This window comes from Centroberyx gerrardi, chromosome 4 (genome assembly GCF_048128805.1).
Source record: "Centroberyx gerrardi isolate f3 chromosome 4, fCenGer3.hap1.cur.20231027, whole genome shotgun sequence".
Lineage (NCBI taxonomy): Eukaryota > Metazoa > Chordata > Actinopteri > Beryciformes > Berycidae > Centroberyx > Centroberyx gerrardi.
The window spans coordinates 33,355,476-33,375,741 of NC_136000.1; the positions used below are offsets into that span (position 1 = coordinate 33,355,476).

General features: G+C 44.9%; 1 protein-coding gene across 1 annotated transcript in view; it reads left to right on the forward strand.

The window, feature by feature from the left end:
• Positions 1 to 20,266, forward strand: part of shank2b (SH3 and multiple ankyrin repeat domains 2b) — a 287,358-nt gene that overhangs the window by 189,882 nt on the left and 77,210 nt on the right. Inside the window, 1 exon segment of the mRNA XM_078283292.1 lies at positions 16,978 to 17,060. Within this exon segment, the coding sequence (XP_078139418.1) occupies positions 16,978 to 17,060 (83 nt within the window).

Here is a 20,266-nt window from a genome sequence, read left to right on the forward strand (position 1 = left end):
CAGAGCGGGGGGGTCGTCACACCCCCTCCCATAAGACGGGGTCCCAACGGGATCACTGGACCACATAACAAAAACAACCAAATACAAATTAAATGCAACAAAACAAACCCCCAACATCTCCACCAACTTACTCTCACCAACACATCTGTCACCCCCTCCATCCCAGTGTAAAAAAAGATGGACGTAGTGAGTGTGACGTCACCCATAGGTTTCTAGGGCCGTTTTGAAGCCAAAAGTTGGGGTTCACGAGTGCCACCATGTTGACATTTTTTGGAGCCGGAGCAGCCAGAGGTTTGCCGCAGCGCCGCCTGCTATTGGTCCGTGAACGGCGACCTGTCAATCACTCAGAAAACTACCCCATTTTATAACCGTTATATCCCGTTAATGATGCAATTATTTTGAAAATCACCACACGGACACATATTAGAAGAAGTAAAATTAGCTACTGAGATCATAATCTCTTGTCGAAAAAATGTATTGACTTTATATTTTGAGTGAGAACTTGAGCTGTGGTCCCATTAACTTGAATGGAGTTGGGCGGGATTTAGAGTCTTTTTGGAGCCGACTCTAGCGGACATTAGAGGAATTGCAGCTTTCAGCCACTTCCTTATTAGCTTCAAAATTCACCTGTGGTTTTGGCCGCTTGCTCCATCCTCAGCAACCTTGGATCCTGGGAAGCAAATTAAGAGCATGAGGAGAGATCAGACATGAGGAGAGGAGGAGACAAAGAGGAACACAGAAAAAACAACACAAAAACAAGCACAATATCCTCATGCCATGGGTGGCCGTGACAATGCATCTGCCACCACATTGTCACAATCTTTAATGTGGCGGATGTCCAAATCGTATGACTGGAGGAATAGAGACAACATATTAGCCGCTGGTTTGGGCACCCTAATAAATGGAAGAAGGTCAAGGGATTGTGGTATGTATAAACCACCAAAGGCCCAGACCCAACATACACATCAAAATGCTTAATGGCCCAGATCAATGCAAGGGTTTCCTTCTCAACCACAGAATAGTTGAACTGATGAGAGTTAAACTTTTTGGAGAAAAAACCAACTGGCCTGTCAACGCCCTGGCCATCCGACTGTAGCAGGGCTGCCCCCACCTGGCTAGCATCCACCTGTAACACAAAGGGCTGGTCGAAACAGGACCACATGTTACTTTAGGCTGCACCTACACACCCTGTAACACATCAGAATACAAGGGAACAGAAACGGGTGCCGCGAGCGCAGCAGGCCTCACATGTGTGCCACCCCCAGACTGCTTACCTTTAGACTTAAGCACTGGGCATTCCCCCTTCCAGTGTCCTTCATCATGGCAGTAGTAAGTACAAGCCTTATAACCTTCAGGACATATTCGTCAGCCAGTGCTGCAGTCTCCATAACTGTATCAACCTTATGCTCGTTTATGTATGTAGCAACACGCCCCGGCAAAGAATTCACAAATTGTTCCAGGACCATCAAATTAAAGGAATAGTTCACCCAAAAATGAAAATTCTGTCATCATCTACTCACCCTCATGCCAGTTGAAACACAGGTGAAGTTTGTCCATATAACACACAGGGAGGTTGCCAGCCCAACTCCATAGCAGCCTTCTCCAAAACAACTGAAGTCAGTGGGGACCAGTTCTTCAGAGTTCCAAAAAGACCTATATTTACACCATAATTTAGTGCAAATCTTAACTACAGCTGATTGATTTGCAACAAATAATGGTGTATAGGTCTTTCTATTCACAGTGTGATTGTTTGGCTGTTTTTGTTTTGGAACTCTAAAGAACAGGACCCCATTGATGTGTCGAGCAAGAACAAGCGATTTCGATCAAAAGACTTCAACTCACAATGTCTTCGTAACTTTCCACTACATATGGCGTGTCAGGTTCTGTCTCACAGCACAATCTGACAGCTTCCAGAAGGTTTTAAAAGCATGACGCTTAGCCGGCGAAGCCATTTTTAGATCTACCGGTGGAGGACGACTAAACCCGGGGAAAATCAAATGTCTCAGTGTCACCAGATAAATTTTCCGGTTCCGGTTCATCGATGACAACTTGAAGTATATATAAAACAAAGCTGATAACTTGATTTTCAGTTTTTGGTACATTTTAAACGATTTAAAAATGACGGGCGCTCTTGGGCGCTACAGTGAACTATAGAACGGGCGCTCTCGGGCGCTCTCGGGCGCTATGGGGTGTAGAGTACGTGACCCGTTTCAAGATGGGTGTCCCGAGTCCCGACAAATATCTGTAAAACACTAAAATGTCCCGGTTTTCACCACAATTAAAATAATAATAATAGTATTATACTTGTTTTCAGCACTTACATAGACGTTTATCATGTTCTGTCCCGCTCATTATTACCTAACCCAATCAAAAAACATAAACAATGCACCACGCGTCTGAATTCAACACTGATTTGTCTGTATGTGTGTCAATCAATCAATGTGTCGTTGTCAAGGCTGTTGCTAGCCTATGACGCTTGTGGCTCTGTCTGACAGAGTCTGTCAGTACGCTAACGGTTAGCTGTCATGCTGAAGAGAAAGTTGCTCTTTTCTAAAGACCTCCAGAAGGCTTACTCTTTTCTTCGTGAAGTAGCCGGCAACGAAAATGCTGCGTTCTGCACACACTGCAAGAGTACATTTTCGGTCGCGCACGGTGGAAATGCCGACATAAAAGATCATATTAAGACGGCCAAACATAAGCGGTGGCTTAACGGTGTTTTGTGTTTACTAGTGTTATTACGCAGTTTTCAAATAAACTATGTTCTGGTGGATTTTTGGAGACAAAACATCATTTTTCGTTTGCTGAGGAGCTGTCCATGGTGTTGAAAGGTGCAGTCACTAGGTGTGCTAAGCGCTGAAATAATTGTCCCCCAGCCTAATGAAAATGCCTATGGTGCGTGCATAAACGCATACATGTGCGCGTGCATGAACGTGCAGTACACTTAAGGGTCCCGGTTTGGGGTTTTGAAAATGTGGTCACCCTAGTGTAGAGGGTTAATTGGTTGATGGTTGGAGTTTCTGGTGTGGGTGCATGTGGCTGGCCCGCTTCCATCGCTTGATTGTATCGGTGGTCTCATTGCCGGAATGGATGCCCCTTACTGCCAATGGCACAACATCATCCTCAAACCTCTCCCAATGGTCGTGGAATCTTTGGCAGTATTTACATCCTTGGCATGGCAGGTCAGACAAGTTCTACATGTTGTCTTGACATGGTATCAGGGTTGGGGTGATGGTTGCAGCTCTTCTGCAAATTCAGCTGACAACTCTCTTCCTTGTCGAAGTTCACCCAACACTGTGGTGGGGTGATCCATTTGACTCAAGCGCTGGGTAAGTTGTTCCACTAGGAGAATGTAGTCCTTTCTGGTACATTCAGGTAATGAGCAGAGACATAGCATATGGCAGCTCCATTCATGGAGTTTGTCCATGCTTTCTGCAGCACTCCATCCGTACTTCCTTGCTTGGCGCTCGAAGGGTAGTAAGAAAGAGGCCCATTTGCCATTTCCAGTAAGTAAGGCAACCTTAGCCCTGGGGACTTCCTGCAGAAGATACTGACTGTATTGGCCTGAGCTACTAGGCCTCTGCTCATCAGGATAGGGTGACAATCAGTGGGTTCCATGCTTCAGGTCTCTTGTGTCTCTCCGCCTCACATCCCATTTGAGCTTATCCTAGTAGGGTCGGAGTTGCAAGCCCGTTGATTGATGACATTCAACTCAGCTGCAAAGAGGCCACCAGCATGGTCTCTAGGTGCCACTGGTATCTCCCAAGGGCCTGAGAGTCTTATATGATCTTGGCTAGATTCATTTATTTCCACTCCTTTCCGCCCCTTGTGGAGTTGCAGCAATGTCCTTTGCTCTGTATTACTTGTTGTCTTCAGCTATGATTTTGGTTTTAATGTCCTCGCCTTCTGTCAAAGCCCTGAGGTTACTTCCTCCTGCATGTCGGGAGGAAGTAACCTTCCTCCCGACATGCATGGTCCTGCTGCTGTGTAGCTGTGTAACTTGGCTAGTGGCTGGGCAAATGTGCACAACGACAAGACTGTGGGATCTTATTGCTTGTTACTTAACTGAGTTTCTTAGCTAGTTAGTTGGCTTGACTGATCTTCTTGGAGCATAAGCTTGATGTTGGAGCTTGTGCTTGGTTGTGGGACTGTAACTCTGGCACAGAACAGGAAAACTTAAACTGTCCATGCGATGAGCCGCGAATACCATTCAACCTAAACCTTAATCTGTACGTGAAACCTCATCACTGCCTTTTATACTTACATGATGATGTCATGTTGAAGAACAAATCAACCTCGTGACCATTTGAAAAACACATGCACAATACATGCATGTGGGGGGGACACCTTGAGGAAATGAGCCTCTCACTGGCTCGGTGTTGTTCAGCAAAGTATTACTCCTGCTTCCTGGTTTTCATCGAGTAACATCGTTCTGGAGCAGCTCTGCAAGATATGTAAAGAAAACGCATTAAACTCAATCAGTATTTTTGAAACTTCTAATCTCAATTTCTTGCTCCTTTTTTTCCTTGTGGCTGTGGGAAAAAAATCTGACTGTGCTGGCTGCCTCCGGCTATCATAGAAAATTGCTGATTTCCACACTTTCTACACAATCAAATAAACCAAGATGAGCAGCTTATTGACATGTTTGAATCATCAACCGGGATTCCTGACTCGGATGTTACTCTCCCCTGCCATCCCCAAAGCACAGAGATACCACTATCCAATGCCACGTCAGCTGTGGAAAATCCCTGGCACAAGTTTGGAGCTAGGCCCAAAACTGAAACAATTGCATGTTCAACACCTGGAATTTCTAGCCCAGATTCATGGACTGTTGTTGTCCAGAGAGGACATAAAAAGCGTGGGGGCTCTTCCTCTTCTCTTACCCCACAGACTCTCGAACTGGGAAACAGATTCCAGGCACTGGCGAGCAGAAGGGGCTTCTTCACCGTAATTGCCAAATGATCGTTCAAGAATGCTTATATAAATAAGATGCCCATTTTATCTTTTCAAGTTCTGTTTTGGTGGGAGTAAGACACAACACTGGAGTATGGCACATCTAAAGCTGGCAGGGTAGTCCTGGTGGCCATGCTAGATGGCCTTGATTTGGTCATGCCATTACTAGTGTCCCAAAGACTTCTATACAAAACGACCTACCAGCGCTTCAGAGAGACGCATTTCCTCAGCAAAAGATTACATAAAGGAGGCACAAGTAGAAACAAGTAGTTGTTTGAGATATTGAAATAGCGTGGTGGAAAGTAAGAGCATGGAGGTTGGGGTGGCAGATGGATGTATTTTGCCTTCAACGCTGATGACTTTTTTTCTTATTTAACTGTCACAATAGCCAATGGGTCTTTAAATAACACCACCTAGGGTTTTTTAGAGCCCTAGGAGCACTTACTTTCTCTCTAATTTTTACCGGTTCTATGGGAGAAGAGCAGTGTTCAAGCACCCATAGGAGGACAACAGCTAGGATAGGTTAAAAGCAACAGATTTATTACAGTTCATAGATAAAACAGTCTAAAAGTCCATACAAATACTCAGGGTCTGAGTTCGGAATCTGTATCCTGAATCGCACACAGCAGGCCAAAGTTCGGCATGGCCAAGATGGAAGATCTCCCAGGGGCAGTATGGCTCTGTTGGTCCGCTTGGCAATCTAGGGGATAGAAAACAACTGACAGTAACAGTGCTTAATTGGAGGGCTCGACTTCTGCCCCGCTAGTCCATCAGGCCCACCCAAGTCAATCTGCCTGGTACTGTTCTGGAACCACAGCCACAGCACACCACTAGGGCATCACCAGGACCCGCAGCTGGCACCTCTGTAGTACCCCACCCACACACCCTTGGCCCAAATCTGTTACTTACAATCTGCCTGGGAGGCAGGCAGGCTCCAGCCTACCAGCCCAGAATGTGTGTCAATGGCCTTGGTGGGAACACAGTGCGCTTCTGGGTGCCCTCTCCTGGTTACAGTCCTCTGTGGCTCAGCAGTAGTTCTCCAACAGAGGCCCTGGCCTACTGTGTCAGTTCTCTGGTGAGTGCTCCCCTTCTTTGGGGAACAGCAGCAGCTTTATACTGTGCTCCTCCCCTTCCCATTGGCCAACCTGGAGTCCGCACATGCTCAGCATTAGGCTGATCAGGCAGTGGGTAGGGGTGAATCAGGCAGCCTTAATTGTCACACACACTACAACAGGTAATCAAAATGAAATCACACAATAACTCAATCCAAGTTAACAAAGACATGCAAAATGTAAATCAAAACATGTAAATATAAATTAGGAAAACAAACAAATGAAAATTATGCAAAACCCACACAATAAAGTCACTTCAAGACTAGACAACATGAAACATAACCATAGCCAAAACCTTACCCTAACCTTGGCCAAATTGTTTTAGTTGCCTAATCTTAACCAAAGTTTTAGTTGCCTCAACCTAACCCTAACCCTGAAGCCCACTACATTTAGAATATTTACCTCAATATATCATTCTCAAATTAATTTTGATAGCATAGTATAGTAGTAAAAAAGCCCCAAAAATATCCATCCTCATCCAAGACGACCTACTTTGAATTGCTCTTTGTTTCTTTGTTTTTTTTCTTCTACTTTGAATTTATCTTGTTTGTTCGTATCGAAACAAATATACAGACAAGTACACATGCTGTACAGTCCCACTAATACGTTCACCAATGTATTGTCAAGAATAATAGATCCACTGTACTTTATTGCTACCCTCCAGTAGGTTAGCTGTCTTTTAGTATTCAAGATTAGAGATTCAAGATTCAAGAACACTTTATTGTCCATTAGTGCAGGCAATAATGGAAATTTGTCTTTCGCTGGTGCATAGTGCACTTAGAGATACAATACAGTGCATATAAGAACATAAGTGCACATAAAAAGACAACACAGTACATGTAGTAAAATCTCATGCAGTTAAAAAGTTGACCAGTGGCAGTTAAAAATTAAATACTGAATATAAAGTGCTGTATGCAAGATATAAAGTGCTGTATGCTAGCTCAGCTCAGTAAGTCCATAGGTTCCTTTTTAGATGCTGTTGAGCTGCGCAATGGCAGTGGGGATAAAGGATTTTTTAAAACAGCACTTCCATGCACAGGGGACTCTGAACCTTCGCCCCAACGGCATCATCTCAAAACAGGTATGAAGGGGGTGGGATGTTTGCTTTTGCGTGATGTTCTGGGAGCTGGGTCTGTGTGCAGCCTGTGATTTTGGTTCCCTGGTTGACCACTCTGGAGAGTTTGGCTTTGCTCCTCACAGACAAGTGACCAAACCAGGACACAATGTTGAAGGTTAGTACACTTTCAATCAGGGCTTGGTAGACACTGCTCAGGATCTCTTTTTTGACATCAAACCCTCTAAGTTTCCGCAGCAGAAAAAGTCGCTGCTGGGCCTTCTTATATACAGCCTAGTATCAGTCAAGATGTTTTGTTAGCATTGCCCAAACTTAGAAATTCCACCTCTGTTGAAACTAAAATATTTGCCAGCAAAAATATATTTATATTTTTATATATTAGCCACTGCAGTTACAAAGCTGGTCATTCCTATTCGGTGCCATTCAGCCTGGTTTACTTTCCTGAGACCTGGGGACTTGCCGTCGATTCCTCCTGCAATGTTCCCTTGTGTTTGAACAACAACCCTCCACGTACATCTCAGATAAGTCCCGTATTGCCTATGTCATTGGGCTTTTGAGTGGTCAAGCTTCTCTTTGGGCCACAGCTGTTTGGGAGAGTCAGTCTGAGATTTGTAGTTCGTATGATAGATTTGTAGCAGAAATGAAGAAGGTTTTTGACCATCCCGTTCGAGGCAAGGAAGCCTCTAAACGGCTCCTTTCTCTCCGTCAAAACTCTCTGTCTGTAGCGGAATATGCAGTAGAGTTCAGAATTCTAGCGGTAGAGAGTGGGTGGAATGAGGAATCTTTACAGGGAGTTTTTCTCAACGGTCTCAGCGAGAGTCTTAAGGATGAGCTAGCGGCTAGGAATGAGACAACCAGTTTAGACTCCCTCATTTCCCTCTCGGTTAGGCTTGACAACCGCCTTAGAGAGCGCCGCAGGGAGAAAGCTAGCCGCTCTTCCGCTTCATCTCCTAGTTGCACCCCTAGATTCTCCTCCCGTAGCAGCTCTAACCAGTCAGCCTCCCTCGGTGCGACTGCCAGCCAGTCGTCTGTTGTCGCCGTGGACGAGCCCATGCAGTTGGGTCGAACCCGTCTTTCCCCAGCGGAACGTCAACGACGGATGAGGACCGGCGCCTGCATCTACTGTGGCCAGGACGGTCACTTCCTGGCAGCGTGTCCACTCCAGCCAAAAGAGGAGGCTCGTCAGTGACGGTGGGGGTACTGATGAGCCATACCACCATCTCTTCTACTCCCCGCACTCGTATGCAGTTCCATGCTTCTCTGCTCTGGAAAGAAGATTCCATCCCTGTGCTTGCTCTAGTTGATTCCGGCGCCGATGCTAACTTCATTGACGCTACTCTGGTATCTCAAGCTGGTATTTCCACCGAGGCTCTTCCTTCCATGCTGGACGCTAATGCACTGGATGGCAGACTCCTGGCTCGGGTCACCCACCGCTCTGTACCCCTCAACCTCCTCATTTCAGGAAACCACCGGGAGTCCATTCAGCTCCACCTGATCTCCTCTCCTCTCGCTCCTGTGGTTCTGGGTCGGCCCTGGTTAGAGTTGCATAACCCGCATATAGACTGGTCTACGGGGTCTGTGGTGAGTTGGAGTGTCTTCTGTCATTCCCATTGCCTCCAATCTGCTCTGGCTCCCGGTGAGTCCGCTGTTTCTCCATCACCTGAGCCTCCTGATCTCTCCTCTGTGCCCGCTGAGTACCATGATTTGGGAGAGGTATTCAGTAAACAGCGAGCCCTCACCTTACCTCCTCACCGGCCGTATGATTGCGCCATCGATCTGCTACCTGGAGCTCCTCTGCCCTCTAGTTGACTCTAGAACCTGTCACGTCCTGAGCGAGAGGCCATGGAGAAGTACATTCACGACTCCCTGGCCGCCGGACTTGTTCGCCCTTCCTCTTCTCCCGTAGGAGCAGGGTTTTTCTTTGTGGCAAAGAAAGACCACACCCTGCGTCCCTGTATTGATTTCCGTGGTCTCAATGATATAACGGTAAAGAACAAAAGCTTCCTCTCATTGACTCTGCTTTTGTGCCCCTGCAACAGGCCACAGTCTTCTCCAAGCTGGATCTCCGGAACGCTTACCATCTCATACGGATTCGAGATGGAGATGAGTGGAAGACGGCGTTTAACACCCCCCTGGGACACTTCGAGTACCTGGTTATGCCCTTCGGTTTGACCAACGCTCCCGCCGTCTTCCAGGCTCTCGTCAACGACGTCCTCCAAGACATGCTGAACCGCTTCATCTTCGTTTACCTGGATGACATCCTGATCTTTTCTCGGGACATGGAGGAACATACCCAGCATGTGCGGTTAGTGCTCCGTCGCCTACTTGAGAACAAACTGTTTGTGAAAGCCAAGAAGTGTGAGTTTCATAAGTCTTCTGTGAGTTTCCTGGGTTACATCATTGAGCGGGGACAGGTGAAGACGGACCCGGCCAAGATCCAGGCAGTGTCGGAGTGGGCGAGGCCCACCACCCGGAAACAACTCCAGCGATTCCTAGGGTTTGCTAACTTCTACAGGCGTTTCATCAAAGACTACAGCAGAGTGGCAGCTCCCCTAACCCGGCTAACCTCTCCAGTCTCTCTCTTCTCTTGGACCCCTGAGGCTGATACCTCGTTCAACCACCTCAAGAGACTCTTTACCTCCGCCCCGGTCCTGATTCACCCAGACCCCTCTAGGCAGTTTGTGGTGGAGGTGGATGCTTCTGACTCGGGAGTGGGGGCTGTGCTTTCCCAGCGTGCGGCAGATGACATGAAACTACATCCGTGTGCATTCTTCTCCCGACGTCTCTCCCCTGCAGAGAGTAACTATGATGTGGGTAATCGAGAGCTTCTGGCTTTGGAGGAGTGGAGACACTGGCTGGAGGGGTCCGAACATCCCTTCATCGTCTGGACAGACCATAAAAACCTCTCCTATCTCCGTTCTGCCAAACGACTGAACTCTCGCCAAGCTCGGTGGGCATTGTTCCTTGGCCGTTTCAGTTTCACCCTTACCTATCGCCCTGGTTCCCGGAACGTTAAGCCTGATGCCCTCTCCCGCCAGTCTGCACTCGAGAAATCTACCTCTGAGCCTGAGACCATCCTTCCCTCCTCCTGTGTGGTTGCTGCAGTTACGTGGGAGGGGTCCGAACATCCCTTCATCGTCTGGACAGACCATAAAAACCTCTCCTATCTCCGTTCTGCCAAACGACTGAACTCTCGCCAAGCTCGGTGGGCATTGTTCCTTGGCCGTTTCAGTTTCACCCTTACCTATCGCCCTGGTTCCCGGAACGTTAAGCCTGATGCCCTCTCCCGCCAGTCTGCACTCGAGAAATCTACCTCTGAGCCTGAGACCATCCTTCCCTCCTCCTGTGTGGTTGCTGCAGTTACGTGGGAGGTGGAGGATGTAGTCCGAGAAGCGCAACGCACCCAGCCAGACCCAGGTAATGGTCCTCCTAACCGTCTGTTTGTGCCTGAATCCGCCAGGTCCCCGGTCTCCATCGCTCACTTTCCTTCATCAAGCGGCGATTTTGGTGGCCCTCTATGGAGAAGGATACCAGGGGTTTTGTGTCTGCTTGCTCTGTTTGTGCCCGCAGTAAATCTTCTCATCTTCCTCCAGCTGGATTACTGCGACCCCTACCCGTTCCCAGCCGTCCTTGGTCCCATATTGCTGTGAATTTCATTACCGGCTTACCTCCATCATCTGGTAACACTACCATACTTACCATTGTTGACCGGTTTTCGAAGTCTGTCCATTTTGTTCCCCTTCCCAAACTCCCCTCTGCCACAGAGACAGCAGATCTTCTGGTTTCCCATGTGTTCCGGCTTCACGGCATTCCACAAGACATTGTTTCTGACAGAGGACCACAGTTCATCTCTCAAGTGTGGAAGAGTTTTTGCCAGGCGCTGGGTGCCACCCACAGTCTTTCCTCTGGCTACCACCCCCAGACGAACGGCCAAACTGAGCGGGCTAACCAGGATTTGGAGGCAGCTCTTCGGTGTGTCACAGTGCGCAACCCGTCCAGCTGGAGTTCACTTCTACCCTGGGTCGAATACGCCCACAATTCTCTCACCAGCTCCGCCACAGGTATGACCCCTTTCCAAGTCTCTCTGGGTTTCCAACCTCCTCTTTTTCCTGCTCAGGAAGAGGAAGTGGCGGTGCCGTCTGTGCAGGCCCATCTCCAGCGGTGTCGTCGCATTTGGAAGGCGACTCGTGCCGCTCTGCTGCCCGCAACCAGCGCCTTGCCGATCGCCACCGGACCCCTGCGCCTGCATACCAGCCGGGACAAAAGGTATGGCTTTCCTCCTGGGATTTACCTCTGCTGACAGAGTCTCGCAAGTTGGCGCCCCGTTATGTGGGACCATTTGAGATTGAAGGGATCGTCAATCCATCTGCTGTGCGCCTTAAGTTGCCTGCTTCTATGAGGGTCCATCCCACGTTTCATGTCTCCCTTCTGAAGCCTGTCTCTTCCAGTCCCTTATCGCCTCCCACCGCTCCCCCTCCGCCTCCCCGGATGATCGACGACCATCCGGTTTACACTGTGCGTCGACTCCTGGATGTCCGCCGCCGTGGCCGGGGGTTCCAGTTTCTAGTGGACTGGGAGGGACATGGTCCTGAGGAGCGTTGTTGGGTTCCCAAGCGGGACATTCTGGACCCCTCTCTCATCCGTGATTTCTACCGTGAGCATCCTGATAAGCCTGGTGGGTCGCCAGGAGGCGACCGTTGAGGGGGGGTCCTGTCACGGCTCTTGCCGTGACTCTAGTTTTCCTTGTGTTTCTCTTTGTTCCCTGCCCCCTGTGTGTCTCCGCCTCCCTGGTTTGTCTCTCTGTGTTTGTCTGTGTCTGTTATGTGTGGCGTGGGCGTGGCTCCCTCTCCCTCCCAGCTCCTGGACTCCAGAATTACCTACACACCTGAACCTCATCACTCATCACCTCCAGTATATCTACCCCGGCGTACCTTCCATTCTTCGCCAGATTGTTCCACCAACTCCGTGGTAGACACACTCTTGGTCGCGCTGCATTTCCATGTCTGGGCAATTCTTGTGTATCTAGTTCTGTACGTTTGATCGTATTTCTCCTGTGTCCAGGATTTCCCTGTGAGTCTCTCCGCCTGCCTACGCCACCCCTGCCAGTCTCTCAGCTTTCCTGCCTGTCCGCCTGCCCGCCACACATCTGCCTGAGCTCCAGCCAGCCTGTCCGCTCGCCTACTAACCCGCCTGCTCATCTGCTTGTCCGCCAGCCCAATCCGGATCATCTCCTCTACTCCTCTACCAACCTGCTACACCCAGTTCCAACCTCCAATAAACCTTTTTCCTTTCTCTCCTACCAATTGTCCGTGTCTGCATTTGGGTCCACAAAAAAACAACCTCCTTAACAATTCTCATCTCTATTAATAAGTGTTTTGAATGCACAGTTATTGTAATACTTACATTTTCTAAGAGCTAAAATGTCCCTTACTTTACCCTTCAAATATATTTTAACAAAGTATTCATAAACAAACATTATCTTGAAAAAGGACTTGTTCTGTTTTAAGGCACAATGTAATTTCAACACATTTCTTTTAGAATAAAAAGGAATTTCAATGGAATTTGGCCCCATTTTTAAGTGATTTCATTTTGCCAATAGAGAGCCTAAGTCCCTCCCCTTCCGCTGTCCCCCATGGGACCTTATTTCGGAAAAAATATGTACGGTAGTCAACGGCAAGAGACAAATATTTGTTTGATCCCGTTTGAATTGTGCCATGACTTACACATATGATGTTTTGTCAATTTAAAAGATAATTTTGCAAGTCAAGAAAGTTGCAGTTTGTTGTAAAACAGTACAGTAACGTTTAGTTTTGTGTGAAACCGCTCAGTGAACTACATCTCTCGTCTCGCACAATATACGTCACCAACACCAACATGGAACGAAACATAGGAAACACACAGGCATCGCGTTAACGTTAGCCCCCACTGTAGTAAAACTATCCTAAACCAGTTTAAATCCATTCTTACTGTCTACCTTCCAGGTTGTGTATAATACTCCTGCTATCTGAGAGGGACTTAGCTTTAGCGGCTCTGGGTAGCTTGTGGAGAGAGGAAGTTACGTCACTTGCGCGACTTTTGGGTGTGTAGTCTTTCTAATTACGTATTTTTACAGTCTTATAGTTCAACAGTTTTACAACAAACTGCGACTTTCTTGACTTGCAAAATTATCATTTAAATTGACAAAACATCATATGTGTAATTCATGGCACAATTCAAACGGGATCAAACAATTATTTGTCTCTCGCCGTTGACTACCGTACATATTTTTTCCGAAATAAGGTCCCATGGTGGTCCACCGGAAGGGGAGGGACTTAGGCTCTCTATTCATTCCCTGCAAGTAACCACAAAGACATGCTTAATATTTGTTGATTTTATTTAATTATTATCAAAAAACATACAGGTAACAGGGTGGACCTCACACCAGTGAACAACACATTTCATTAAAGAAAGGCAATTCATTCAACATTCACATTAATAATGTAAACATTATTTCCTTTAACAACCATTAGCCATTAACATTACCATTAACCATTAACCCCCCCCCCCCCACACACACACACACACAGGCTCTGGCACTATCCCTAAGCTTTTTCTTCCTTTCTCGCCATTTCTTTCTCTCTGCTCTCTTCTCTCTTTCACTGAGGTCTGACACTTTCTTTTTTCTTCCTTCTTCTCTGTCCTTTCTCCACCTATCCTTCTCTTTATTCAAGTATTGCTGTCTTCTTTCAGGGTCTGCATCCTGACGTGCCCTGTAGCGCCACTGCTTTTCTGCAGCAGACAACGGCGCCATTCCCACACAAATACATGCATACCATTTTAACAAATCTTTTAAAAGTATATAACAAATAAATGCATAATAAATTAATAATAAATACCAACACATGCTGGAAACACTTATTCCCTAGCCCTTCCCATAGCCCTTTTACATCCACCCTATTACTGTGTGTCCACCCTGTTACTGTGCAAAACAGTAACAGGATGGACGGTAACAGGGGGGACATTTTATGCTAAAGTCGGCCATTACTACTCATGTGATGAAAAACAAGCTAGCACTTGGTGACAACCGAGGAAGATTTTTAACATATTTATTAACTATATTTTCAAAATTACAAAAAATTATCGGTTTCCACTATAAATAAGCATAACAGGGTGGACATGTTATGCTTTACCGCATCAGTCAAGCATTCTAAAACATTGAAAAAAAGGTTGATTAAAGAGTGATACTTACTCTGCTTCTTGTAGATGATTTTCCCACAAAGAATGTATGCTACTTCCTGAGTCATGTGACTAGAGGAATAGTCAGGGGGCGTGTGCAGGGGGACTTGCATCAGAGTAACAGGGGGGACAGTCGACTCAGGGACACAACGTATTTTAAAAACTTTAAGCATTAAAAATGTATTAATAACAAAAAATAACATTTGGTGAGGAATATTATAAATAAGGCTATACAACAATAATGAAAAATGTAGAATCTGTTTGATTTCTATTACTTATATTTGTAACTGAAGTTGCGCAAACATGATTGTGGACATGGCAGTTTAGCCTACTTGTGCTAAAATTAGAGTAATTATTTTAAATTTAATTAATCCTGGGTACATATCATTGTGTACTATGGTAGAGGGGGGTTAACCATGTAAGACAAGCTTTTAGAAATAAGTATTAGCCCATTTTTACACAAAATATACCATATTATGTCATGGGGACTCAAATGGCACCGAATGCTAGGAATGAGCGAGGACACAGAGGTCAAACTGCTATTAACATTCCTGTTGTACAAAGGCTTAATTGCCAAAATGTCATGGTATATTGGTATGGTATTTAGCAGAAATGTTTTAATGTTTTCTTTCTTTAAAATATAGATTCACAGAAGATGTGTAGAAACTTGAGCGTAACTGCATTTTATCCCCTTTGTTATTAGCCCAGTGAATGTTAGGCAGTGTTTGACCAATGCCAAATATTAGGATTCTCTGAAATTCAATGGCTTTTTAAATAACTGCTGTTTCTCTGCAGTTTATAGCAGGATGTAATACAATGCAATAGAATAATAAAACAAAATAACATAGAACAAAAATACAATGGAGCAGAACAAAGTAGAGTAGGGAACAAACAATGTTCAACAAAACCACCAAACAGGACTGAACAGAACTTAAAAGAGCAGAAACAGAAAATAACAAAATTGAAATTGGACAAAAGAGACGAAAAACAGCAGAGTAGACTTGATTTTCACCTTGCTGCTGGGGGTATCAAATTCAATTTGTTATGGAGTAAGTTGATTGAATTTATTGTATTGAATGAACAGCAGTTTCTATTTAGATTTTAAATTGATTGAATTAAAAGGGAACTGACCCCAGCCCTGACACTGCCTGCAATGGTTGGCATTTTGAGTGTACTAGTTAAGAACAATATGAAATGTATTACCAATAGAATACCAGAAAAATTAATCAATTAGGACACATCATACATTTGTTGATGCTGCTTCATGAATGTGTGAATATGTTGAGACTTTTACCGCATTCTTGCTCTATACTAGTATACCAACTAGGGTTTGACTAACACTGGTTATTTTGTGCCGAAATCTATTATCTTTAAATTTGACAATTTTCATGCAAAAAAAAAAATCCAAGTATTTAGTGTTTCCCCCAGAATTGTATTCTTGTCAGGGTGGTAAGAAAATAGCAACTAATTAGTTTGAATCCAATTTTTGTTTTATTATGGGAAGTCATTAACTTCTGTGACACCACGCCTGTCCCTAAAGCTGGAATCGGTTGCCATGGAAACCCAGCATCCATCCTACCCAGCCTGCCTAGCCATCGATGATGGATCACATGGCATCACTCACCCTCTTTGATGCTTTGATGATTTGACTGTGAGACTGGCATTGCCATGTTTCCACAACATGCTTGAGACTCGCTTTAACAATGATCAGCCTGTTTGACTCATCCAGACCATGCTATTCAGAGAAAAATAGCTTGAAGCTCAGCAGCAATGACAGTAATAGTAGTAATAACAATTTGTCCTTATCTCAACCTTCCTTCATCCCTTCATCTGTTCATTTATTTTTGGGTGTCCTCTCTCTTTCTCTCTCGCTCCCCTCCCCCGCTTCCACAGAACTGTTGTTTTTCTCCTCGTTTTTTTTCCTCCTCCTCTCCTTTCAGTCCATCGATCATGTGAGTTGTCTGGTCATGGGTCGCTCCTTGGGCAACGCTGCTAGCCACTCGAGCCTTCATCATCGGCATCATCATCATCATCATCATCATCATCACCACCATCTTTGTAGTAGTAGTCATCATGACTTTGTTTTTGCCTTGTTTTCGCTAAAGTCGGGTTGTGGTATGGAGAATCCGTCACTGGCAAAGCCTGTTGTCAGACTGTCTACTGATCAGCTGCAAAACGGAAAAAGGACAGAAAACTGGAATTTGTTCCGTTAGTGGGGGGGCTTTCCTGTAGTCTGCCTTTCTGCACGAATCTGAGCTGTACGTGGCTTCTGAGCTTAGCTTTTAATTCTAACCGTGCATTATTTTTTTTTGCGCCAGACTGGTAATTGCAGCAGCTTTTCTGCGCTAGTCTGCAACGGGCATCTTCCCGTTATACCTGGATTCGAGCGTTTACATTCACATCACATTGGTGTGAACGTGGTGTTTGAACGGTAGTCAATGGGGCATGTTGTGATTATTGAAACGGTCACATTGTGGCTTGGCCTGGGTGGGAAGCTGCTTTTAGCCCTACACGCGTCTTGGTCCCCTTCCCGGACAGGGTGAGGGGCTCAGGCCGGGCTGAGGTAGCCATGATGCGGATGATAGGCTGCAATAACTCCCGCTGTGCTCGGACCTTCCTCCACAGTGACTGTGTGGTCGACGAAAAGACCGTGGTGCTGCAGAAGAGAGACAACGAGGGATTTGGATTCGTGCTGAGAGGAGCGAAAGGTACAGAAAAACATCCGTCTGACCCCCGTCTCCTCCTCATCTGTCTCCTCCTCATCTGCCCCCTGATTATATCATATGGTAGAAAGTGTCCCCAAGTTCTACATGGCCTGTTTTTTCTCTAGTCGGCAGCATTTTCTGGTGGCCTTGACACATGAGCAGCTTTTTAATGCAAAGAAGAAAAAAGAAAAAAACATGAATAGCAAAAATAATGCCTTCAGCGTAGAAGGGTTTGGCAACAAGGAAAACATCTATATGGGATGTAAGAAATAAATGTATTATTAAAAAGCTCATCATCATGGCCTTTCCCTAAAGGAAAATCACTATACGGTATTCATGGTATTCTTATGGGGAAGCTTATTGTTTATGGTATTTTAATCTCCTATGGTATCACTATAATATTCCCATAGGGACTTTGTGTGTCTGTGGTACTCTATAGTGAGTTTATACTGACATTTTAGAACTTAATGATATTTTTAAACTTGTATGGTATCACTAAAAATATTCCTTTGATATTCCATTAGGGACTGCTCACTAAACTATTCCTTTAATATTCCATTTGGGACTGCTGTTATTTGGACAGAATTCTTCTAAAATTGATTATAAGATTACTATAGAGTTTTTCCATAAGGGTAAATTGTCACCAGTACTAAATAACATAGGTGCTATGTGCACATTCATCTTAGTGCTGGTGCAGGATACATACATCAGTAAAAAGTTGATCGAAGACCAAGATTGTGTGGATCAACTTTTTACTGATAAATTGTCACTAGTACATTGTGGACTGGCAATGTTGCCACAAATGTTCTGTTTAGACATGTCAACGTACTGAAAATGACAGTGACAAAAATATTCAGGCATCAATGACAACATTTGAAGGCTGGAATAATTTTAGAGAAAGCTGTCTAAAGGTTAACCCCCATGATGTGATGTCTGTCACAAGAGGAGTTACAAATGTAAGACCACAAATGTAAATATAAAACTAAAAATGGTTAAATTTTCTTCAGAAAATTAGTGTGCTTGCTTCAGTTTCAGTTACAAAGTAGAATTCATTAGGATGAGTTTAAATGTCTAGAATTTGATTATTTGGAGCTTAAGCAATTAATTTGTTAGCGAGAAGTCCTCCTGTCATCAATACCTTGAGGAATATGTCATAACGTTTTTAAAAGTAGCGGGAGTATCTGCAGTAGTTAAAGTAGTAGGACTAGTAACATCAGTAGTAATAGTAGAAGAAGAAGATGTAGTAGTAGAAGTAGTAGTAGAATTTGGACTACCAGTGTTAGTAGCAGTAGTAGTAGTAGTATTTGGCCTAGAAGTACTAGTAATAGAAGTAGCAGTAACAGTAGAGGGTCTTCCCCCAGTGTACTACCAGGTACCATACTATCTAGCAGGTGGGTAGATTAAGTAGTATGGCCTACTTAATCTACCCGCCTTAATCTACACATTGGGTGGAGAAATACATAAAAGCATCTACCATCATTTTATTTGACATTTTCATTCATTCAGCGAACGCAAATAGCAAAGGGACTATTGCCAGTAATGTTGTATGTGCACAGCAATGTGAACAGTGTCAGTGTAGCTTGATCATGGCTGGGCCTCACCAACCGCAATTTACAATGCAACAATTTCGCCTCCATTCATTCACATCCATTGCATTGAATGCGAGCGTTCGTTGCACAAGGGGTGATGGGATACTGTTGTGGAATTTCTGCAATAAACAAGCTCAGTTGACTGCTTATGCTTTTATTTTACGTGCACAAGAGAAAGGTCATCACCCTTGCAGTGAAATTATTCTTCTCACATGCTGTGCTGAGAGGAGCTAACAGTATAGTGGAAGATCAGTTCACAGTCCTGGCGGCGCACAGGTTATATTCACAATTCCTCCACAATAGCTTTGAACAGTTATTGTTATCCCGGAATATTCCTCCAGGCAGAAATGCTGCCTGGAGGAAGGAGGCAGATATTGTTGGTTCTCCCGCTAGGTCTACACATACTGTTAAAAACACACATACTACACATACTGTTTAAATCTTATTTCTCCAGCTCAGTGTCCTGGTTATTAAATGTTTACACAGCTGTCTCTGAGTGTCAAAATATTTGGGTCAGACAAAGTTGATTAACTCCCACTGGCTACCACTTGTCGACCTGGCCATAAGTGACTAATTAGTTAACAGAAATTTTGAGTGCAGCTCTAATTTGCCTCCACCCCTGCTGTTTTCTGTTTAGATTATGATAACTTTGGTTTGTGAAGTCGTAACGCTCCAGGTGATCTGCAATGTTTGTTATTTACAAGAGTCTCCAGAGAAGTCCCGCCTCTCCGTTGATCTGATTGGACAGTAGAGAAAAAACCGGCAGCGGCGGAAGGCGCCTCTCCCCTCTTTTTGTGTTGTTGTGTTCAAGGCGTTCTTCCAAAAACGCAAGATGAATGGAATGTAGCAATAAAACTTGCAGTTTGTGTCACAAGCAGTATTTGTCAAGTTGTAAGAAAGCATACTGTAAACATGGTGGTAGTATCACCTGAGTAGTGAGTTTTATGCAATTGGAACTCCAAGAATAATATTGATGAATCATTGGCCTTTTGGCCTTTCCTAGCTCCAACAAAACCATCAACATAACATGACACCCTCTGGAACAGCCATTTCTGAGCGGAGGTATACTGGATAGAACACTGGGAAATAGTAGTGTCTCACAGGAAGTGATGCGTTTCACGTAACATCCAGGTACTATGTTAGTAGATGCTAACACTAATGCTAACTACTGCGGCCATGTTAGCATCATAGCTATATATTAGCCTGTTAGCTTTTGTGTGTAGTGTCTTACAGCGGCAGACACAGCATTTTATCGCAAGCATCTTACAGCGGCAGACACAGCATTTTATCGCAAGCATCTTACAGTATTGTCAGTGTTTATGCGTACAAACTGTTTTATCCCAAGCACTCTACAGTGTGTTTACGGAGTGTTTACATTAAAAGTATGACGGCAGTAAAATGCTAAAGTGCTTTTGCGAATTCTAACCAGAGTAGCAACTAAAACAATTTGGTTATGGTTAGGTTAAATAAGAAAACCTTGAGCTAAAAATTAAGATTTCGCACCCAGTAGAAAAATTCTTCTCATGAGTTGAAGGGGAATGTATACACACATCAACCCCCCCGACCTCCATGCCCTTACTTTCCACCATCTCTTGCCTCCTTCAGGTATTCTTTTTATGG